Below are 21,236 nucleotides of genomic sequence, written 5' to 3'. Positions count from 1 at the left end.
TTACAGTCCTGTCAGAGACAAACCCACAAATAACGTTTGAAAGGCAGTGATAGGCCTGGTCTGAAGTGGGGTTTGGTTAGCTTCAGGCTAAGGGCGGGTATATCTCAAATCTAAATCTGTAAATGTCACATTTAGCCCAAAGCTAATTGACCTGTAAAGCCTTCCGTAAGTCACTCTACTATCAGCTACCGTGATCTTAACTGCGAGAGAAAAAGGGGACGTAAACTCAAATTCCTTATATCACATTTTTAGCATTAACTGAATTTAGCTAGCTACTTGTTTCCTAAAAAGAAACAAGTTGTCACCTGGAACTACACATCATCTACACGCCAGCAAATTAAGGCAGAGAAACCCGTCTGAAACTGTTACATAACTGTACGTAATAACAGTGACCATTGCATGTATAACAAATATGTGTAATGTGTATCTGTAAAGCGCTTTGAGCACTGGAAAAGCGCTATAATAAATGCAAGGTATTATTATTATTAACAGCTTGCATGTTCCCAATAACCACCTCCATATGCCAACTACATGGTTCTCCAGGTGGCATTTTGCAGCCCAAAGGCAAAAGAAGTACAGAGAAAATCTGCTCCTTCACACCTTTAAACAACCATACATTCATCAGCCAGTCCATACACGTTCAGATGGTGATCTCAGTATTTCTAAAACTCTTCAGAAATGTTAAGATCACACACACTCTGTCTTTGTCTTTCCATTTTCATGCTGGTTTGCACAGCGTTGAAGCTTCTGCACATACCCCATGTGTACCATCTCGGACATGTCAGGGCAAGAAAAGCAAAGCTGCTTTAAGACTTGGTGATACATTGCGTTTCAGGGATGTCACATATTCGGAAATACTGACTTCCCAGTGGAAAAATGTAATGGCATGACCCATCAAGAAGGAATTTGTTGTCGGAAAGCAAAGTGGTACTTTGACGAAAATCCTGTTGTTTTTAAGCCTTAAATTATGTTTAAGACCTCTGAAGGGCGTTCATCAAAGCAAGACAAATTGAGATAGAAGTCTATATACTAAATGTTATTTATGTTGTGACTATTAGAAAAAGATCAACTTAACTCAAGTCATACTTACAAGATATTAAAAATTGTAATTAGTGAAGAAATCATGTCCAAAAAAAAGGGCGGGAAAAAAAGACTTAATACAATGTGTAGATTTGGAACAATTCTAATTCTCCATCTTTTATATTGCTTTGTAACAGCATAGGGTTGAATTAAGCAAATCATTTCAGATTGATCAAATATCTGGATTTTCCAAACTGGAGACTCGAAGGTCCTGGGAATTTCAGATGTCCGAGCTTCATAGAGAACGCAGTTTTAGAAAGAGGGGTGAGGGTCAGAGCCAAGAGACGATGAAGACTATTGAGAAAATAAAAGTAGACATGAGAACACGAGGAGAATGGCAAGGAGAGATACGAGAGATGGACTCCTGGCATGGAAATAGTGACATAAGGTTCTTCTCAGAGAATACTTATCAGAGCAGACTAGGATGAAGAGAAAGAGGAAGGGTGGAAAGGAATGAAAGGAAAGGAGGGTGAGAGGAAAAACAGAAAGCAAGGCAGGGATAAAAAGATCACACCCGTACTGCCGCTGTCCTTTAGTTATCATTGCTAATTGTAGTTTTAGGCATTATTTTGTATCTGCATTTTATTAGAGTTTTGATGCCTAGGAATCAAAACATAATTCAGATTTCAGATTCATATTTTTACCTTATCTTCAAGTTTTACATGTTAACTGTCCATGAATTGAAGAGGGAATAAGTAGCGGAGTGAAACAGAGAGAGGAGGCCCCGAAGCAACAGTTTATCCTCCGAGTTCCTCGACAGATTGATGCCTTGTTCCAAAACTCTGCCTGACAGTTCAACATCCCCCCAGGATGTGGAAACTCCTGCAAAGTGTGTGTGTGTGTGTGTGTGTGTGTGTGTGTGTGTGTGTGTGTGTGTGTGTGTGTGTGTGTGTGTGTGTGTGTGTGTGTGTGTGTGTGTGTGTGTGTGTGTGTGTGGTGTGTGTGTGTGTGTGTGTGTGTGTGTGTGTGTGTGTGTGTGTGTGTGTGTGTTGTACTTCTATCTTGGTGGGTTGTATACCTTGAGACTAAGTACATTTTGTCCGGTCCTTGCTTCAGGGAAAAATTCCTTATATGCCTAAACATTATTTGACAGTAAAAGCTGAATTTTAAGTTAGAATAAGGCTTTGTTTATTCTAGAAAATGTGTAGTTCAACTATGGGGATTATGGTGAACATGTTCAGACTTTCTCTTCCGGAAGATGGAGTAAATCACTTGCTTTATTGCTTGCATCAATCACTCAAAGAATAAATGTTGGTTAAAGCAAAAAGTTCAAAGCAACAGATAACCCTAAAGAGACAGGAATCCCAATTTACGTTGAATTTAGTTACCAAATGATAAGATAACTAACCAAGTTCAGGGGCTTTTCAACTCCCCCACATATCTAGTTAGCTGACATCAGCAGATAGACAGGCGGAAATAAAATAAGCCTTACATTCACACGGAAAAAATATCCTGAAAATGTTCTAAATGAGCACAAACTGAAAGACAAAAGCACAGCAACTATGTAATGCAAAAAAGGAACTTAATTACAAAAATGAATCAGGCCAAGAAAGGGGGGTGAAAGGTGAATGAAGGGAGGTTTCCTCTCTTGAGACCTTGACTTTCTTCACGTTCCTCTTCCACTCCTCCATTCATGTGTTCCCCCACCCCTCATTATAACAGACAGCTGGGGCAAATTCAATAATTAGTGAAGAAAGGGAGGAGAAGGAGAGCAGGGGGAGAGATAAGAGAGAGAAGGGGGGAGTACAGGTCGTCCTAATGATGGATTACAGTATCAGTCAAGATGATATTAATGTCAGTGTTTCCCATACATTGATTTATTTGCGGTCAAATAGAATGAAATTCTGTGGGAAACACTGCATGTCTTAAATCAAATACAGTGTTCCACAGGGTGGGTATCATCTGTCTGTCACAGCAACATAAACCAAGATATAACGAAAGAAAGTATAAACATAAATACATTGCATCAAAGGCATCTGTGTGGCCTTTTGTCTGAAATTGTGCCTCTTTTACTTAAGTCAATTAAGACACGTGTAAAGTTCGATTTGTTTTAAGAAATCAAAAAATAGACTTCATCTGGAATTGTCTACCTTCTTTTCATTTTGCTGTGTTTGGGTATTTTCCAGGAGTCAACAGCAACAGAAACGTAGCGACCAGGTGCATGATCGTTAGCAACAATCCCAGAGGAAAACGGATAAAGACCAGAAACTACCTCTTTAAGGAAGAGATTCCACCAATACTTAACTCGATAGCATGTCTGCATGTAGGGGAGGAAACTTATACAAAATGTGCACCACCCCAAATTGATCATGTTGTTGATAGTGCTACAGATGCGCTGCGAATACAATTAGACTCTGTTGCTCCTTTGAAAAAGAAGAAAATAAAACAACATATATTAGCTCCATGGCATAATGCCGAAACCCGCAAAATAAAGCAAATTCTAGACAACTTGAAAGGATATGGCGTTCCACTAAACTTGAAGAATCTCGTTTAATTTGGCATATTACTCTCAATGAATATAAGAAAGCACTGCGTAAAGCGAGAGCAGCTTACTACTCTTCATTAATAGATGAGAATAAGAATAATGCAAGATTTCTTTTCAGCACTGTAGCCAGGCTGACAGAGAGCCACAGCTCGATTGAGTTTTCTATTCCCATAGCACTCAGTAGTAATGATTTTATGTGCTTTTTTAACGATAAAATTGTTACTCTTCGAAACAAAATTAATGACCTCTTGCCTTTGACCAGTATAGTGTTATCAACAGCTCCCGGAAACGTAAGTTCTAATATTACACTAGATAGTAAACTAGAATGCTTTTCAGCCATAAACCTTGAACAATTACATTCAATGATTCTCTCTTCTAAACCATCAATGTGCATGTTAGACCCAATTCCAACTAAGCTGTTGAAGGAAGTTTTTCCATTAATTAGCACTTCTTTATTAAATATTATGAATATGTCTTTATTATCAGGCTATGTTCCACAATCATTCAAAGTAGCAGTGATAAAACCGCTTCTTAAAAAGCACAACCTCGATCCAGAGGTTTTAGCCAACTATAGACCTATTTCTAATCTTCCGTTCCTCTCAAAAATTCTTGAGAAAGCGGTCGCAAAACAGTTGTGTGATTACTTAAAAAACAATGATTTATTTGAAGATTTTCAGTCTGGCTTTAGAACACATCATAGCACAGAGACAGCTCTGGTTAAAGTCACAAATGACATTCTAATAGCCTCAGACAAGGGACTTGTCTCTATTCTTGTTTTGCTCGATCTCAGTGCTGCATTTGATACTATCGACCATGATATCCTATTGCAAACACTAGAGCACTTAGTTGGCATACAGGGAACTGCTTTAGGCTGGTTTAGGTCCTATCTATCTGACCGCTCTCAGTTTGTACGTGTTAACGATGAATCTTCCAAGCAAACCAAAGTTAGCCATGGAGTGCCACAGGGCTCAGTGCTCGGACCTATTTTGTTCACATTATATATGCTTCCGTTTGGCAATATTATAAGGAATCATTCTGTAAACTTTCATTGTTATGCGGATGATACTCAACTATATTTATCAATCAAGCCTGATGAAATTAATCATCTAAATAAAATTCAAGACTGCCTTAAGGACTTAAAAACGTGGATGACCTTAAACTTTTTGATGTTAAACACGACCAAAACTGAAGTTATTGTACTTGGCCCGAAGAATCTACGAAACAAATTATCTAAAGATATACTAACTATGGATGGCATTAATTTGTCCTCCAGTGAGACTGTAAGGAATCTTGGTGTTATATTTGATCAGGATTTATCCTTTAACGCCCACATAAAATCAATTTCAAGGACCGCCTACTTCCATCTACGTAACATTGCAAAAATCAGGCATATCTTGCCTCAAAACGATGCAGAGAAACTAGTCCATGCATTTGTTACTTCTAGGCTGGATTATTGTAACTCTTTATTATCAGGGAGTACCAAGAAGTCAGTCAAGTCGCTTCAGCTGATTCAAAATGCTGCAGCTCGTGTACTAACCAGAGTTAGGAAAAGGGACCACATTACTCCTGTTCTGGCTGCCTTACACTGGCTCCCTATAGAACACAGGATAGAATTTAAAATGATTCTTCTCGCCTACAAAGTCCTTAATGGGCAGGCGCCATCTTACCTTAAAGAACTCATTATACCCTACTGTCCTACTAGGGCATTGCGTTCCAAGAATGCAGGGTTGTTGGTTGTTCCTAGAGTCTCTAAAAGTGCAATGGGAGCCAGAGCCTTTTCTTATCAAGCTCCACATTTGTGTAATCAGCTTCCAGTTTGTGTTTGGGCGGCAGACACCCTATCCGTTTTTAAGAGTGCGCTTAAGACCTTCCTTTTTGATAAAGCTTATAGTTAGGGCTGATTAGACTCAGGCCCTAGTTTTGCTGATATAGGCTTAGTTTGTCAGGGGACATCTTACTTCTTCCTTCTCTCTGTCTATACCTGTGTACTCTCATGTTCCGAATAACCCAGCTTCCCCAAATGTCTTTCTTTTTGGTGTCTATATACGCCGGGATCCGGAGTCATGGATGATCCTGCGGTCCTGTGTCCTGGATCGCGAGCCCTGGATCTAGAGTCGTGGCCGTGGTCCTGGATCATCGGTCCTGGATGGATATCCTCGTGGATTCATCTTCCTATTATACACACATGCATTTCCAAACATTTGGACTACCTATGTTGCAAATGTATTATCTTTTCAATGTACACACGGCATCTATTGCACGTCTGTCCGTCCTGGGAGAGGGATCCCTCCTCTGTTGCTGTCCCTGAGGTTTCTCCCATTTTTCCCTTTAAACTGGGTTTTCTTCGGAAGTTTTTCCTTGTACGATGTGAGGGTCTAAGGACAGAGGGTGTCGTATTGTCATACTGATATTCTGTACACACTGTGAAGACCACTGAGACAAATGTAACATTTGTGATATTGGGCTATATAAACAAACATTGATTGATTGATTCTGACAAATCCTCCTCAATGCGCCTTTAAGCTTCCTAATTACATTTGTTAAAAGCAGCAACAGTTTTCCTTCAAAACTTATTGGCTGTTGGACTAATTTGTAAAACAAAATCGGTCGGGGAAAGGTTTGCAAATAATTCATTTGGAATTCAAGCTGAGAGATTTTACTTGTCCTACACACTCCCCATCTGCAAAGAGGTCAAAGGTTACGGTCAGGAGCTGGTGGGAAGTTAATGCAAACACAGAGGCTGTCATAATAGCAGAGATACAGGTCGAACTTAATGCATAAAAGATGGTTGATCCCATGTGAGGGTTCCACTTAGCCAGCTTGCACAGTGCAACTCGCGAAACTAAATGGAATGTGGCCATTATATTAATTACACCTGTGCTTTCCCTGCAGTGACCCGTCTAATTATCTGCTGTGAACAAGGTCATTACACCAGTCCAGTGCTGTGTTTAAACTTTACGACTCTTTTATTGACTACATCAGCTATATAGATATTACCGCTCTGTCATCTGGTGCGTGCAGTACGGCCGCCATCAAGCAGACAGGCCGACAGACAGAAATGTTCTCTACAACGCCAAGTATTCCCAGTATGTGTTACAGTGTACGGCTGAATGTTAATGGGGAGTGCTGAGGCTCGCCAGCTGTTGGCTTTAATGGAAGCAGTCACAGTTGCTCTCTGCTTGTTTCCATGAGTAGCTACTAAACACCTCTCTCTCTCTGTCAGTCACTCTCTGCATCCGTCTGCTTTGATGGCCGGTGATCTGAGGGTGTTCACAGGTTCAATCCCTGCCAACAGTTGATCCACTAATTTGACCAATCCTCAGGTTGGGTGTTTTTCCTGAGAAATGTGACAATAAATGAGTGTATAGTTCTTCAACGTCTGACTTCCTTTCTATAAGAACGCACACACACTTCAATCTCTTTCAGGTCGTGACCAGGTTTTCAGTGTGATGAGGTTTTAAACGTGGACGGTACCCTGTGGAGCGCGTCACCATCGGTCACACTCTCTGAACTCTGACTACGCTTCGTTAAGACACCTTTAGCTGCTAGATGCGCTGGACACACACATGGGATGACGCAATGCACACACTCAAATAAGAACATCTAAGATGGGCTGGAGAATGGTGGAAAATATAAATCAAATAATTTGAATGTTTTGTTTGTAACTATTTTTAACTTACTGTTTATTCTTCAAATATTTTATTTAAAATCCATACTATCAAGAGACATTAACATCATGTGTAAATTGCTAGCAATCCACACATCCACTGCCTTACCCCTGTGAGAGTGTGTCAAACCAATCGTCCCCACAACACAAACATAGACACACACAAACATAGACATAGACACACACACACACACACACACACACATAGACAACACACACACACACACACACACACACACACACACACACACACACACACACACACACACACACACACACACACACACACACACATCCGTTCCACTCCCATTCACCCTTTTATGACTTAACTATGGGAAAACACTCCCTTCTGTTTGCCCTCCTTCCCTCCTTCCCATCCCTCCATCCCCCCACTCCACTCCCCTGTTTGTAAAAGGAGGAATACATTCTTGTAGCTACACAACTATAAGGACCGATTCAATACAACAACAGCAGTGCGGCATCAAAAACACAACCCTTCGCCTTAGTAAGATCCTTGCATTGGCCAACATCTTGCTGCAAAACATTGAACCACTTGCTATCTGTCTGCACACCGTGATCAAATTACACTCTGCCTAATATTTGGGAGATTTATAACTGTATTCCCAAATCACCATTTGGCATCACATCAAAAATACATAAAACACAATCAACCCGCATATTGGCCTATTTGAGTAAAACCAACAAAAAGAAAAATCTGTTTTGATTCCAGAGAAAACATCCCTGACATCTTGATCCAAAAAGTTGGATTACATTTTTGAAAATATTTGATTTAAATATGAGCACCTGCTTCACTTACGTTCATCATTAGAAATGTAAAGAAAGATTAACTGTAACCCATTGACCTCTACTTCCTTTGTTTCCGATTGCCTTCCTCCCCCACCCCTTCATGTCATTCACCAGCAAAGCAACTCAAACAATCTGCTGGAGTTGACCTGGTTAAAACCAATATGTACTGTCACATTAACAAGGGCAAGCCTCTCTCTTTGTCTCCACTTCACTTCTCTCTCTCCAATGCTGTTGCTTGTATGGCCTGTTTCTGCACATGTTGTCATGTTAAGATGATGCGTCTATTCTTCTGTGCAATTGGAGAACACTGATACAAAGAAAATATTGGGATGGATGGGCAGGATGGAGTTTCTTACTGCAGAAGTAAATACCAAGAAAAGGTGGGAGGCATTTAATAATGCAGCTAAGTCTGGATCAATGCCAAGCCAAAAGAGGCTCTGTTTCTCTTCAGGGTGTCACATTCAAATCAGATGAGTCCTAAATGTTAAAGTGTGTAAATAAGTCATTGGAGGTTTTATAGTCAACACAGATACGTGCGGCCCGTCTGTCTCCAGTTTTTCTATCTCACTAAATGAGCTCATTGTGTGATAGCGGGCCGACATTAGCATCAAGCTATTCTTAGTCTGGCTTGGCAGAGCAGGACGAAAAATGTTCAAAAGTCACTGGTGTCCTTCTGGGAGGACGAGCCTGGCACAGAAAGTGTTTTTCTGTCTGGGTTTTGTCTGTGGAGGAAGCTGCACACACTCCCCAGTCCTCACACACTGCAGCTGAACATCTGATGCCCAATACGGGATTTTTTTCGGTTGATGCCGATATCATCTATGGATCCACGATGTTAACATCTTAATAGTTTAACATCTTGAAAGACGTTCAAGGCTTTACATGGTTGGATAGGAATAATGAAGTGAGTTCTGTTGTCGGTTAAGTAAAGAGCTTGTTTAAAATGTGTGTGTCACTTAGCTTGTTTAGCCTAGCTTAGCACAAATAAGCCGTCTTTTTTTCACACAATTCTATGTTTTAAATGTGTCCAGTATTGAGCACATTTAGAAATGGTTGGTTTCGTCAACGTAGGTTACTTATCTAAACAAAAGCAGCTTTCTCAGTGACTTTAAGTAGAATCTCAGAAGCCCTGCCAATTACTGAAGTGTCCCACTTAACTTTGCTAACTTGTAAGAACACACAGATCATTCTTAAGGGTGCTGGTAACTTGACTGCTACATAGGCTAATAACATCAAACTAATACAAAAATAAAAACGTTCTCACTTGGAAGCAGATGGAGGCTAGCTATTCACCCTGTTTCCAGTCTCTGTGCTAGGCTAGGCAAAAGAAAACTGGCTTCACAAAAACAGTCCAAATGTCCGCCTTAGCACTCCAATCCTCGTCCCCTGTGTGAAGATCGTTGGTCTAAAATGGTTTTTCCCTCTAAGAATGAGCTCGGCCAGACCTTGAGAAAGCTTAACATCCTTTAAATACCAAACATTGAATGTGTAATGTCAACTTGTGTGTCTTTGTCCATGCAAAGGTCACACGTGATCTTACAAAGAGAGGACACTTCTTCAAGAAGACATTTTTCTCTCAGTGTAGGAGTTTTAAGACAGAATGAGCAACTACACCAAACTCATCAACAAGGGTTACAGATGTAGATGCCGTTTGTTTGCATAGGCCTCAAGGGACTAATTAACTAATCTTATCTCCTTCTTGAATTAATTTCCCATTGAAAACTAATTTCCTCTGCCTCCCTGTGAAGGATCACTTCACTGGCATTCACAAACAACTGTTTCCTCCATGTTTGTTCTCCGCAGTCTCTCTGAATGGGTCAAACACTCTCACTGACACAATGGTGTGATAAAGGGCCCATTGAGAAGGATTCTGAATGCAAAGTCATTGGGAGGGCTCAGGGCCGCTGCTGCATCAAAAGGAGGTTGTAAGGCCGAGCAAACACTGCAAGACAATGTGACTGAGCTCAGTGTATGTTCTGGGTCCGTGCGCCTGGAGGAGAGAGCCAGCATGTCTGAGCCACCTTGCTCCCCTATAGCCCTATTATAACATGAAGGTCGAGTGCAAAACATATAGGAGCATATTGAAGAAGCAATGAGATTTAATCCCTAATGCCCCATTTATAAACTTCAGAGACTCCTGCTAGTAGGACCAGGCTGTATCTGACAAACTGGAATACTTTTATGGTTTTAAAATAATATGTTATGATGGAGAAAGCACAATAATTTCCCTAAACTGAATGTATTGTCTTCAAATGTCTTGATTTGTCCGACCAACAGTCCAAAACCCAAGAATATTAAATTGACGATGATAACAAAAAAGTAGTAAAGCAGCAAACCGTCACGTTTTTCAACTGGTCGCCATAATTGTTGACTTTTTATTGACTAACGAACTCAATCATCCAAATTATGCAATCTTTATCATGTAAATATTCTGTTTCTTTGTGTTGATATAGGACAAATCTAGTCTAGGATACATTTATCTTTCCCGTTTAATTTTCCCAGCTTTCCTGGTGTCTGTCTGTCTCGAAGCAACATCTTTTCAAACTGAGGCACCTGTACTGATTTTCAAACATTGAAGTTTTAGCCTATGTTCTACCTCCTATTACTGAAGTTCACTTTGCCCACAAGTCCATCCATCTCCATCCATCTCAGTGTGCTTATCGGTCTTTTCACGCTTTGCCCTCCAGTAGCAGGACAGGAGGAAACTCCAGCTGTCCGTCACAGTGATACAACTGAGTTAAGATGGAGGAAAGGGGGTCGACAGGTTGACCGGAGGAGATGGATGGGCAGCAGAAGAGAGGGAAGAAATTATGGGTGGATGGAAAATATGAGCAGGCCGGTTCGGGAGTGAGTGGAGAAAGAGATAAATGAAGAAGATAGAGAAGGAAGATTCTGCAGTGATAAAGCTTAAAAGATAAGTCCTATGTTGACAAGGTAACCAGGGCAACCACCGGGCAGGAGAGACAGAGAAGAACAAGGTACATGTATGGGAGAAAGGGTGTGTGTGTGTGTGTGTGTGTGTGTGTGTGTGTGTGTGTGTGTGTGTGTGTGTGTGTGTGTGTGTGTGTGTGTGTGTGTGTGTGTGTGTGTGTGTGTGTGTGTGTGTGTGTGTGTGTGTGTGTGTGTGTGTGTGTGTGTGTGTGTGTGTGTGTGTGTGTGTGTGTGTGTGTGTGTGTGTGCGTGCGTGCGTGTACAAATTGGCTGGGGCTGGTCATTGAGTTCAAAGCAGTAGGGAGGTAAGAACTGCTGAGCCTGGTAATGACCTTTGATCAACAGGTTGGAACACACATCATGCATGACAAGAGAGGCACACACAGACACACACACACACACACACACACACACACACACACACACACACACACCAAAAGCACGTCAAAAGCATAAAAATCACTATTTTCAAAAGTCATGGGTCGGGATTTAGTGAATCAAATCAGGAAAACTTCATCCATTGATGTTGAAGAACTCAATAATTAAACACTAAGGAGAAAGCATGATGACAAATACACACAGCTAAACCACTGAAGGGCAGCAACAAGAGTGGGAGGTGTCCTCTCATAAGTACTTCCTCAGCACACACACACACACACACGCGCGCGCACACACACACACACACACACACACACACACACACACACACACACACACACACACACACACACACACACCAATCAAAGATAGTGTATGAATGGCTTCTTATTCTGTCTTCCACAGCTGGGGTCCTTCTTCACTTCCTTCTCCCCTTCCTGTCCTCCTCCTCCTCTTCTTCTTCCTACACTTACTCTCATTTACTCGCTTCCTCCTCAAAAAACCTGTTGATATATCTCGTCTCCTTTCTTCTCTTTTTTTTAACCAACTTTTTTTTTCTTAGTTTTTTTTGTTCATTCTGTTGAAAGTAAATGTTCCCTGTCTCGGGTAAATAAGGCTCTTCTTGTCCATCCTATTGTTTCTAGTAAAATTACATTTTCAGGCAGGAAACGTTTTTCTATCAAGCAAAGGTGAAGATATTAAGTTAGAATAATGTATAAAAGGAAAATATGTCAACATAAAACAATTGTTCCTAGGTACAAGTACAACTAAAACGATGTTTAACTCCAAAAGAAGGTCAAAGACCAACACAAGTGAATAGATATTGAATGATATTGCTGCACATACAAGTGATAAGACACTGTGTCCAGTCTTATCAGCATCAGAAAGTATATTCGTCTTGCTTGTGATAATAATGAGCCAACCTTACAGGATACTACGATGTTGCATTTATCTAAATGTGTCAATATACCAAAGTGAGGCTCACAGAGGGTGCGGTGACCTTCCAACATCAACACGCTGATATCAGCTACAACAACATACAGAAGCAGACGGCTAAAAATGATGACTATTTTGGACTACCACCCATCCTCCCATCCTCCGTCCATCATCCCTCCTTTATTCTGGTTTAGCAGCGGCATCAACTTTATCCCGCTTGCCTCTTTCTCTCTTTTCACTCAAAGCTGAATCACTCCTATTAAGGTCAGATTTTCTCCCTTTCTCTCCCTGCACCTCTTTCTCCCCCTCTCTGCTCATTTTCCTGCCCAGTACACATAATGAATGACTGAAAAATGTGTCAGCGTTTGTGTGAGAGGACGGCCGTTTCAGAGGCAACGTTTAACTCTGAGCGAGAGGGACTGACGGGAAAACATGGTGACGGAAATAAAAGTCATTACGGAGGACATAGGATGAATGACTCCAACTGTTGACGCCTCAAAATTACAACCAAAGAGCTGAGGAGGACAAAATGATTTATGTCAAGAAATACATAGAGGGCCAGTATTCAAAGATCTGACTAAAATGTGTGGGTGAGTGAGTCATCAAGGAAAGTTAAGCAACAGAACAAAACAGAAAATACATTTCTTGAAGATGTAATGATGATAGTGACAATTAAATCCTCTATAAGGCTCTCAATGTAGCACAGTAGGGAACATAGCTAAATGACAGGAGGGGGAAATGATTGCGAAACACTTAGGAAAGAAAGGGTAAGCAATGGTTTGAGGGATCAACCGAGGGGCCGAAAGTTGCATAAAGAACACACACCAATGTGTTAATTTGCTGTAACTGTGTGATTGTAGCCTTTGCAGGCCATTTACATGCACACACACTTATATCACACACTACAGAAAAGGGAAAACCCCAAAAAGCATTAAAGGGCCTCTTTAATTCCTAAAGGCATCGACAGTAACCACTTTCATTTTGGACATATTTCAAATGTGCTTTATGTGACTGACTCCAAACAGGGAGCAACTGACAAAGAAGAAATTACTAAGGAGAAAATGTGACAGAGGAATGATAGAGAAATCTTTGATGTCCATCATATCCATCTTTATCCCCTTTTTTTATTTCCATCATTACTGTGTCCGTCATCTCCTCGACAGAAGAGTCTTTGTGGCTGAACGGAGTCGGAGAGATGAACGGAGAGATTACGATGCGAGGGGAAAAAAATTGGGAGAGACATTACGGCGAATAACAGATAATATCTTGAAAATTCTCACAAGCTTTGAAAGAGCTGTGTGCTCGACTGGATGTTGTAAAACAGGCCACACACACACACTCTCACACACACACACACACACACACACACACACACACCACACACACACACACACACACACACACACAGCGTCACACCTGAAGTGTGCGTAAAACAACAAATGAAACAAAAACAATGGAGTGGTCTGTACGCAGCCAAACCACAGACACCACAGTGGTTCCCATGCTCCTCACTCGTTAATAGCAGAATTGGCAGAGGACAAACTGATTATAATCGGCAAGCCACACACACACACACACACACACATGCATGCAACACACACACAGAAGTGACATCAGTCTAGTCACTAACAGGCCGGCGGGAAGGATTTGTAATGTAATGCATGAAAACCTTCTGAATGGAGAATCTGCTTCTTATCAGATATCAACATCCATCTTCTAATACTCATAAGGCAGGGGTTCTCAAAGTTTTGATGAGTGAGGGCCAATTTAGGTACCCAATATTGGATTGAGGGCCGCCCAAGAAAAAACGGAACACAAAATAATTCCAAAACAAATCCTTTCTTTATTGTACTACTAACCAATTACCGCAACTCGCGAGATGCCTAGTTGCCATGCAACCAGTAGTCTAGCAAACTTTCCACAAGCTGTCATTCATAATTTAGGAATGACAACCCAGGGGGCGCAGTTTTACCATTCTTAAATTCCATTCTAATTCTTACTAGATACAACCATGGAGGATTAAAATATAACGCATGCATTTCAGCATGTCACATTAACTATCGCGGGCCGCCAGAAACATTTCCGAGGGCCGCCATTGGCCCGCGGGCCGCACTTTGAGAACCCCTGTCATAAGGCATCTGTGTTAGGGGTTATTTCCTAGTTTGGGCTTTAAAAAAGGCTTCACAGATTATCAGATTTTCTGCCATTTATTTGTTATTGTCTGTTGCTGCTTCACTGTGGGTAGCGTTTCAGTCTTGGGGATATTCTTCTGACGATTAGTGTAATATATGTTCTGTATTATACAGATACCGGACTTATTACAATCCTATGTTGGGACTTTTGTTTATCTTTGAATTGCCCAAGCTCGACAAGGATTGTGATCTTAGTTGCGTCTTTGAAGATGACTTCCGTTTGTCTTTGGCATTGAGGAAATGTGAAGTTATTTCTAGTCGTTTTATCTCTCACCGAGTGATAAGAGATAAGAGGACTTTTATTAATCCCTCGTGGGGAAATTGTTTCTCTGCATTTGACCCATCCTTGTGTTAGGAGCAGTGTGCTGCCATTTTGAACGGCAGTGTAGGGAACGGTGCCTTACTCAGGGACACCTCGGTAGCACTTGGTCTTGCCGGGACTTGAACTGGTGACCTTCTAGTTGCCAAGCCAAGTCCCTATCGACTTCGCCATCACGATGTGCATCGCCTCAAATCCTTTGTTTAGTTGCACTTTCAAACCACCCTGCATTTTGGAGCCGGCTGGAACATTAAAAGGTAACTCTGACGTTCAAACCACATCAAAAGCAGGAAGCAGTCAATCGGGAGCAGTTGGCACCGCGCTCGCTCTTACGCACGGCGAACAAAGGAGCATCCGAGTGTGTGGGTTTGTTTTAGTGTGTGTTTCTGTCCTTCTTTGTCCTGCAGGGAGACCTGCCAACAAACCAGGAAGCTCAGGGCATTTGACGGTGGAACACATTTCAATCTCATTGGAAGAAATTATTTTCTTTAATCTACTCCTTTTAGGCGCTGTGCTGTTGGGGACTAAAAGAGCAAGTCTGGAATCTTTCACTATTGTGTAACATTTGATGTTATTGATGTTTAGGCATATGTTCTTTCCTAAGGAGGACAGACATGCATAGAAAAGTTGATTTAACAATGAAATGGCTCTGTCTGAGTTATCGTTGTGGTTCACTCCATTTTTCCATATTCTGTGACCCTTTAGATCTTCTGCAATAAACTACCAAGTCAAATCCTTTGAATTACAGAAAGTCTAATACGGCGCCCTGCAAGACTTTGACAAGTGTGATTTACTCAAGGTGGGAGGATTATGGAAAACAGAAGACCTCACCTGGAGAAAATGCACACGCACACACACACACACACACACACCCACCCACACACACACACACACACACACACACACACACACACACACACACACACACACACACACACACACACACACACACACACACACACACACACCACACACACACACACACACACACACACACACACCACACACACTGTGCTCTAATAATAGGCTGCTCAAATAGACAAACATCCCCTGTTCTGTCATCTCCTCCCCTCCTCTTTCCATGCCCTCACTCTCCTTCACCTCCGTTTTCTTCTCCACGAAAAACATCCTTCCTGTTGTCCTCTTTCCCATGTTCTAGCCCCCCTCCTCCTCCTCCTCCTCCTCCTCCACCTTTTCTTTATACTGGGCTTCTCTCTCTATTATTGGTCTCCTTGTTTTTTCAATCTCCAACCCCCCTCTCTCTCTCTCTCTCGTCTCTCTCTCTCTCTCTCTCTCTCTCTCTCTCTCTCTCTCTCTCTCTCTCTCTCTCTCTCTCTCTCTCTCTCTCTCTCTCTCTCTCATCTCTCTCTCCTCTCTCTCTCTCTCTCTCTCTCTCTCTCCACATCAGCCTATAGGTAAAGACAATGGTGACTTGTGTTGAGCTATATGACTGTTTTGTTTTCTTCCTGCAGTTCATCATGCAGTTCTCCCTCCTTCTTCCCTGACATCCCCATTGTACAGATATATATATATACATATATATAAACTATAACTATGTATAGTGGTGTTTTTTAGACACCTGTGCATTTCAAATTAAAATGGCAACTTCTTTGCATGCGTTTTGAGTTGTCTTCCGTTAATAACGAGTTTGCCTTAGTTGAACTGACACATTCAAATAGTACCATGAAAGGAAAGATGTCACACTATAGAAGACAACAAAGGGAAAGAGGAGAAAGAGCATGTTCTCACTTTTCAGGAAAAGGACTAGCAAGATGAAGAGCTGAGGTCATGAGGAAGATGATAACGATGGAGAGGTGTGAGAGCAGGAGATAGCAGAAGAAAGAAGACAGGAAGGTAGAGGAGACGCTCTATATCGGGCTGTGTGTTATCCTTAAAGATATGCAAAATAAGTGCTACAGATATAGAAAGAGAGGAGGAGGAGGAGAGGGAGGAGGAGGAGGAGGAGGAGGAGGCAGGAGGAGGAGGAGGAGGAGGAGGAGGAGGAGGAGGAGAGGAGGAGGAGGAGGAGGAGGAGGAAGAAGTGTGTGAACTGATGCACCTTATTTAAAAGTCTGACACAAACAAGATGGTAAGAAGAAGAAGGAATTAGACAATATTTAGAAATATAGGCAAAGGTAATTTAAGGTGAAGCATTCTTTAAAGATACTGCAGAGAAACGTTCAGATTCCAGTGCGATGTGTTTAATGCTGGGGGGTCAGTCTGTGCTCGGTACCCCTGCTGCAGTAATGCTCCGATGTGCTGAGAGTCACGTTTATTTACTGCCAACTTCGTTAAACATTATGGTGAACTGATCTGTTCTTCCAAGTTGTTGAGGCTGCTTCTCATCATGAAATGGCATTGACTTGAAAGCACTTCAGATTAATGTTGCCACCGGTGTACTTTAGGTGTTTCGCTGAAAATGTCTCATAGTAGTGTTTTAATGATAATAGTTTTTACATTTAATTAGAGAGAAATACAGAAACATCTCATCTGACTGCTGAACTCTTGACTCTCAATCTAAAGGCATTATTCTGCTGCTCCTCTCTTCTGGTATCCATTGATTCAGATGTTGGAGCTGATTGGCCCGTTCAGCCACACTGAGGTCACACACTGATGTTTGGGGATCAGGTCCGGCTTACTGTTGACAGTCCAGTTTAACCCAATGTGTTGGATAAGGCTGCGATCCGCTCTCTGTGCAGGCCAGTCCATTTCTACTACACCAACTTGGGCTTTCCCAAACCTCTACCCGAAAGTTGCTCAAATGCTATTGTGCATTACAATTTCAATCATTTCAAAGAGTCCAAATGAAACAAGATATTCAGGGTGTCCACATATATATCTATAAACTTCAAAGCAACAGTTGGCCACTTTATGCTAAATAAGTCACTTTGCTGGGATTTAGATAAGAACAACGATTCCACTCTGTATGCTAAACAACAAGCTAACATTAGCTCACGAGCTTATCTTACCAGAAAGATCTCTAAAGCTCACTAATTAAGTTGGTTCATCTAATTTGTTCAATTAACACAACCACTCACTGGGAGGGAAATGATATGGTTTACACCAATGAGAGAGAGAGAGAGAGAGAGAGAGAGAGAGAGAGAGAGAGAGAGAGAGAGAGAAAAGAGTTGGAGGTAATTTAAAAAGCCTCCCCTCTGCAGGTTGAGACAGGTTAACTGACATTCCAATCTCTCCCTCTCTTTCTCTTTCATTCGAGCAGAGGTAGGGGTGTGTGTGTGTGTGTGTGTGTGTGTGTGTGTGTGTGTGTGTGTGTGTGTGTGTGTGTGTGTGTGTGTGTGTGTGTGTGTGTATGTGTGTGTGTGTGTGGGGGTCTTCAACACACTCTCTCTGAGCCCTGACACACACCCTCTTGTAAACCCTAACCCTGGCCTTAGCCCACCTACATTCTTTCAAGACAAAACGGCAACCTGGTAACTAGAGACCCTCCCCCTCCTCTCCTTCTCTTTTCCCCTCGCTCTCTATCTCTCTTCTTTAAGCTATCTTTTAGGCCTCGATGACACCCGGAAAACATTTTGTTGCAATGTTGGTTGTAAACATTTTTTAACGGATGAAGATAAAGCGTATTTTTTTCCATAATCAGTAAGCTCACACAAGAAGTCGTTCTCACTAAAAGACTTGCTGCAACAAACAAGTCATTTCATTATCAAACAGATATGCAGTAGACAATATAACAAATGCTAATGTCTTTGTTTATTCCCAACATGTTGCCACTTATCAAGTGCTTGCTTAGTACTGTATTATATAGCAAAACAATCCTGTCCCAAATAACACTGCCGGTGACTTGCATCGCTGTCATCCAATTGATGTCAATTGTTTTGCGATGTTACATGAGAGGGAGACAATCCCAAAATGAAAGTTGTGTTCGTTCTGTCATCGCTGTCAAAAAGGCATACAGGTTTCTAAAAGCTTTTACCAGCAGAACGCACAGTGACAGCTCCGAGCTTCTCTACTGAAGCCTTCAACCTTAAGAGAGAGGAGAAGCGGGAGGGAAGTGGTGACGAGAGAGGAAATAGGGAGGACAGATGGAAGAGAGATTGGGAAACTGAATGCCATGACAGAAAACACTCTTGTCAAGTGCGCACGCACACACACACACACACACACACACACACACACACACACACACACACACACACACACACACACACACACACACACACACACACACACACACACACACACACACACACACACACATCAAACCGGACCGGACACACACACAGTGAATGTCTCAGTGCTGCTGAATGAGGAGGGCACTCGAGCAGGAGAGGCTGGCACAAAAGAATCGCATTGAGAAACATAAAAGGTTGTTGAAGAGCAACGTTCAAAAAACACAAAAAGGTTAAGGTGGAGGCAGATTGACGTGTGTGTGTGTGTGTGTGTGTGTGTGTGTGTGTGTGTGTGTGTGTGTGTGTGTGTGTGTGTGTGTGTGTGTGTGTGTGGCCTAGCATTACTATACTTGTGGGGACCTAAATCTGTTTACACAGTCACGTGTGGGAATCATTAATTTTAGGGTTAGGCATGTGTTGGTTATGGTTAAGGTTAGGATAAGTCTCCAGGAAATGCATGTAAGCCAATGTAATGTCCCCTGAAGTGATGTATACATGGTGTGTGTGTGTGTGCGTGCGTGTGTGTGTGTGTGTGTCATTTTGTCAGATTCACCACTACAGCAGACAGAAGCTGCAGCCAAAAACAGCTTCTCTAAATCTACTTGGAGTGAAGCGTTACTCACTCCATGTTTCTTTTAGGGCGCAGGGATTTAGGAGGCTGATTTATCACTGAGAAACTAAACTCACATTTATTTACGTTTTGACCAGAGGGGGAAAGGCTGAACTGTTCAAGGGGCTTTGGCTGCAACCCAATCAGCCTCTTTTGTAGTTTCATTGTGCATGCACACAATGATTAAATAATGCTTTAAATGTGATTGAATTAAACGTCTTAGCGTTATTTCTGACAGAATGGCAACGTTTCCACACTTTCAAAGAATACCGTGACTTTTACTGTTTTGCAAGAGAACACACCATCACCCAGCACAGTATGTGGATTGGAAAGCTTTGTAGCCCGATGTTTACAGAGCACACTGTCTAAACCGTTTTGCTCCAGCTCTGAGCACTATGTTGCACGTCATAAAGGCAAAAACACATACAAATAAACCTTAAAATAAATAGCTGAAATGTATGATGTTGTTGTTTACAACCAGAGATCAAGTCTGAACATCAATAAATTCATTTACAATTCGAAATGATGTGGGAATATACTGAACAAACTGCAGAGGAATAGTGACACATACTGTAGAGAGAAGAATAACATGTACAGTAGAGGGAGAGTACAACACACAATGACACGTGTGTTTCAGTGCGTATATCTAATGGATCCTACCTGTCCCAGGTCCAGGGTGACGTTGACCTCGTTGAACTCGGTGTTGCGGGACAGAGGCGGGCTCTGCCACCATCGCTCCGTCCCGTCGACGGCGTTGGTGATGGGGTGGGCGCGGTCGCTCTCGCCCTGGCTGCAGATGTCACAGTATTGGCCCTGAGGAGACAGAGATTGATCAAACTTCAGTTGAGAATACGAAACCTTACGGTGTCCAGTATCAAATTCAAAGCTGTACTTGACCATGAGGAAATCCTGTTTTTATATATGCGTCTCATTGTGAACACCCTTCTTGCGAAATGTACACTATGAAGCATCCTCACTTTCCTCTCTAAACTCTAACTCTAAACTGAAAAGAAAAGATTTCCCTCACTCATTCCCCCTGAAGCCACCTGGGTCATGTTTCTTATATTCCAGCAGAGAGGTGACTCCACTCAGGTTACTGTAACAGTGAGGACGGGCTTCTTGTATTTCTGCCAGTCGAGGTTTGAGTGTGTCATAATACATGTTTATTTTCCTCAGTCTGACTGTTTTGCGCTAAACTGACGTCTAATAGCAAAACCACAGAAAAAGCTTGCCCTCAAACTGACGTCTAATAGCAAAACCCTCCCGTCCTGTTTAGTGCCATTTATAACCACTGAAGCAGCCATCAATGTATCCGCCACACAACAACAACATATCTTGAACAACAATAAACCTGTCATGATGTTCACCAGCATCAACAACCAACCTAACCTTGGTTGGTAAACATGTTGTGAAAACCAAATCACTGCTGTATGCTTTAAAAAGGAGCTCTAAAGCAGAGGTGGACGTGTCCACTTTAAGTGTCCTCTCTAATCATTTGGGTTATCAAGCCTCTCTTCATTCTGAGCTAAGCACTCTTGGCGGAGCGTTTAACCCTGGCCACTGCTGGCTATGTAAGCGTTAGCATAAACTAAACAAGCGTGGACCTGAACAAAAGCCCAGGTTAGGAGATGTTATCGCTGCAGGTCACTGAGGTCAGAGCTCTCTATCTCACTCCACCGCCCAAAAGCCTTCCCCTGTCCT

The 21,236-nt window shown here is 42.0% G+C and overlaps 1 protein-coding gene across 2 annotated transcripts in view; it reads right to left on the bottom strand.

Moving 5' to 3' along the window:
• The window catches only part of lama5 (laminin, alpha 5), a 95,694-nt gene that overhangs the window by 70,220 nt on the left and 4,238 nt on the right, over nucleotides 1-21,236 (bottom strand). For both annotated transcript variants that reach the window (XM_034087438.2, XM_034087441.2), the window contains exon 2: nucleotides 20,196-20,348. In XM_034087438.2, coding sequence (XP_033943329.1) covers nucleotides 20,196-20,348 — 153 coding nt within the window. The remainder of the gene's footprint in view (nucleotides 1-20,195; nucleotides 20,349-21,236) is intronic.

This window comes from Pseudochaenichthys georgianus, chromosome 7, assembly GCF_902827115.2.
Source record: "Pseudochaenichthys georgianus chromosome 7, fPseGeo1.2, whole genome shotgun sequence".
Lineage (NCBI taxonomy): Eukaryota > Metazoa > Chordata > Actinopteri > Perciformes > Channichthyidae > Pseudochaenichthys > Pseudochaenichthys georgianus.
This window is presented reverse-complemented; position numbering and strand designations above follow the sequence as displayed.